The 1,762-nt window shown below is 38.5% G+C and overlaps 1 protein-coding gene across 1 annotated transcript; it reads right to left on the bottom strand.

The window, feature by feature from the left end:
- Positions 1-157: 157 nt before the first annotated feature.
- LOC132164478 (tropinone reductase homolog At2g29260, chloroplastic-like) lies at positions 158-1,160 on the bottom strand. Its single transcript, XM_059574996.1, has 3 exons — positions 830-1,160; positions 526-737; positions 158-234 (listed from the first exon to the last, which is right to left on the bottom strand). Exons 1-3 carry the CDS (start codon positions 1,042-1,044, stop codon positions 227-229), a joined length of 435 nt encoding a protein of 144 aa, XP_059430979.1. The 5' UTR covers positions 1,045-1,160; the 3' UTR covers positions 158-226.
- Positions 1,161-1,762: the final 602 nt, after the last annotated feature.

The following is a 1,762-nucleotide window of genomic DNA, read 5'->3' on the forward strand; positions in this document are numbered from 1 at the left end:
GAATATTTTCATGTTACCTTTTGTTGCACTCTGAACAGACATAGACTTCAGTGAGACAAAACCCGATACAGAGGACATGAACACAACACTTCCCACTCCCGATGCCTTCAAAGGTTGATAAGCAAGTTGGGAGATATGGAAAACAGATTCAAAATTGGTCGCCATGAGAGTAGAAAATTCCTCAGCCGTGAAATCCACCACTGGTTTCCGTATGTTTGTCCCAACATTATTTATCTACGGATCAAAACAAGTAAGTTGTCTAGTTCAGTAAACAGGGAAAGCAGTTCAAAAGTGACGCTAATAGAAAAAAGGTAAATTCAATCGCTTAAATGGATATTCTAACACTCCCCCTTCGCACATTAACTTTGGAGAGAGGGTTTCAAGTCAAACTCAGCCAAAACTGATAGGAAATATGAAGTTCATCACTTGATCAATATTTAAACCCAAAAGGCCAAGAGGGGGACACAAACAGAACATAATACATATGCAAACACACAGATCAATATGTTTAATGCAGGAGCTTACTTACGAGGATGTTGAGCTTCCCATCAAACACGGAGGACACAGTCCCCATTAGCTCCTCCCTCTGAGCTCGAACCGACACATCACAGACCGACCCAGTAACCCCAAAACCCAAACTATCCCATTCCCTCAAGCACCCATCCAGCTCACTCCCATTCCTACAACACGTGTGCACTCTCGCCCCAAGCCCCACAAGTTCCTCCACAATTGCATGCCTGAAAATCAAACCAAGTTCCAAAATTTTCACAAACCATAAGAGAGAAACAAAATCCAAAATATACTTCCAATAATTTATGTGTTTACATACCCAATTCCGCGAGTGCCTCCGGTGACAAGAGCGGTCATTCCGCGGAGAGACCATCTAGGATTGTCCACTGGGCTACTGTTAGAGCCTGAATGTAACATGGGCTGGCTACGGACGGGTCTTATGCTGGTGGGTTGTCGTATTTTGAGCTTCGAGTAAAGGGTTGGCGAAGAGGAAGAAGACGGTGATGGTGGAGGTGGAACGAGGGTCTGAGACATTTCAGTGGCCAAGTGAGCAGGGTGAGAGTTTGAGGTTTAGAGACGGTCATTTCCAAGAGAAGTTGAGAGACTGAAATCGCGATTTTAGAGAACGCTTTTTGAAATCGCGCCTCTTTGGTTGCTGTTCGTCATTGCCAATTAACGTTTGGGTTAAATAATAAATACCTGGGGTTTTATAACTCTTTTTTTTTTTTCTTTTTTGAGGTTCGGTTTTTATTATAGGAGGTTTTTGTGGTTTTAATAAATGACTAAGTTAGTCATTCCATCAGTTGACCTAACAGAATTTCACATAAATCAATCAAATGTTGACACGTGGCACTTACTTAATTTTTTTTAAATTAAAAAAATATTTTTTTTTTTAAAAAAAAAAAAAAAGGGAGCGGCCGAAACCACCCCCAACCACCCCTTGGATCTTTTTTTTCCTTTTCTTTTTGTTTTTTTTTTTTAATTTAAAAAAAAATTAAATAAGTATCATGTGTCAACATCTGATTGGTACACATGGAATTCCGTTAGATTAACTAAAGGAATAACTAACTTGGTCATTTATCAAAACCACACAGACCTCCTGTGATAAAAACCAAATCCCAGGGGGGAAAAAATAAAGTTATCAAACCCATGGGGTATTAAGTATTTAACCCTTAACGTTTTTGTTTTGTTTTTTGTTTTTTTTTTTTTTTCTCAATTTAAAAAAAAAAAAAAAAAAAAAAAAAAAAAAAAA

Source organism: Corylus avellana, chromosome ca10 (assembly GCF_901000735.1).
Source record: "Corylus avellana chromosome ca10, CavTom2PMs-1.0".
In the NCBI taxonomy this organism is placed as follows: domain Eukaryota; kingdom Viridiplantae; phylum Streptophyta; class Magnoliopsida; order Fagales; family Betulaceae; genus Corylus; species Corylus avellana.

What these genes read in the sequence shown, in the direction of transcription:
- LOC132164478 (XM_059574996.1), bottom strand. Translation starts at nt 1,044, where the DNA reads ATGTCTCAGACCCTCGTTCCACCTCCACCATCACCGTCTTCTTCCTCT. An exon ending in GGAGGCACTCGCGGAATTGG is followed by an intron (nt 738 to 829) that starts GTATGTAAACAC and finishes TTTGATTTTCAG; the next exon opens with GCATGCAATTGTGGAGGAAC.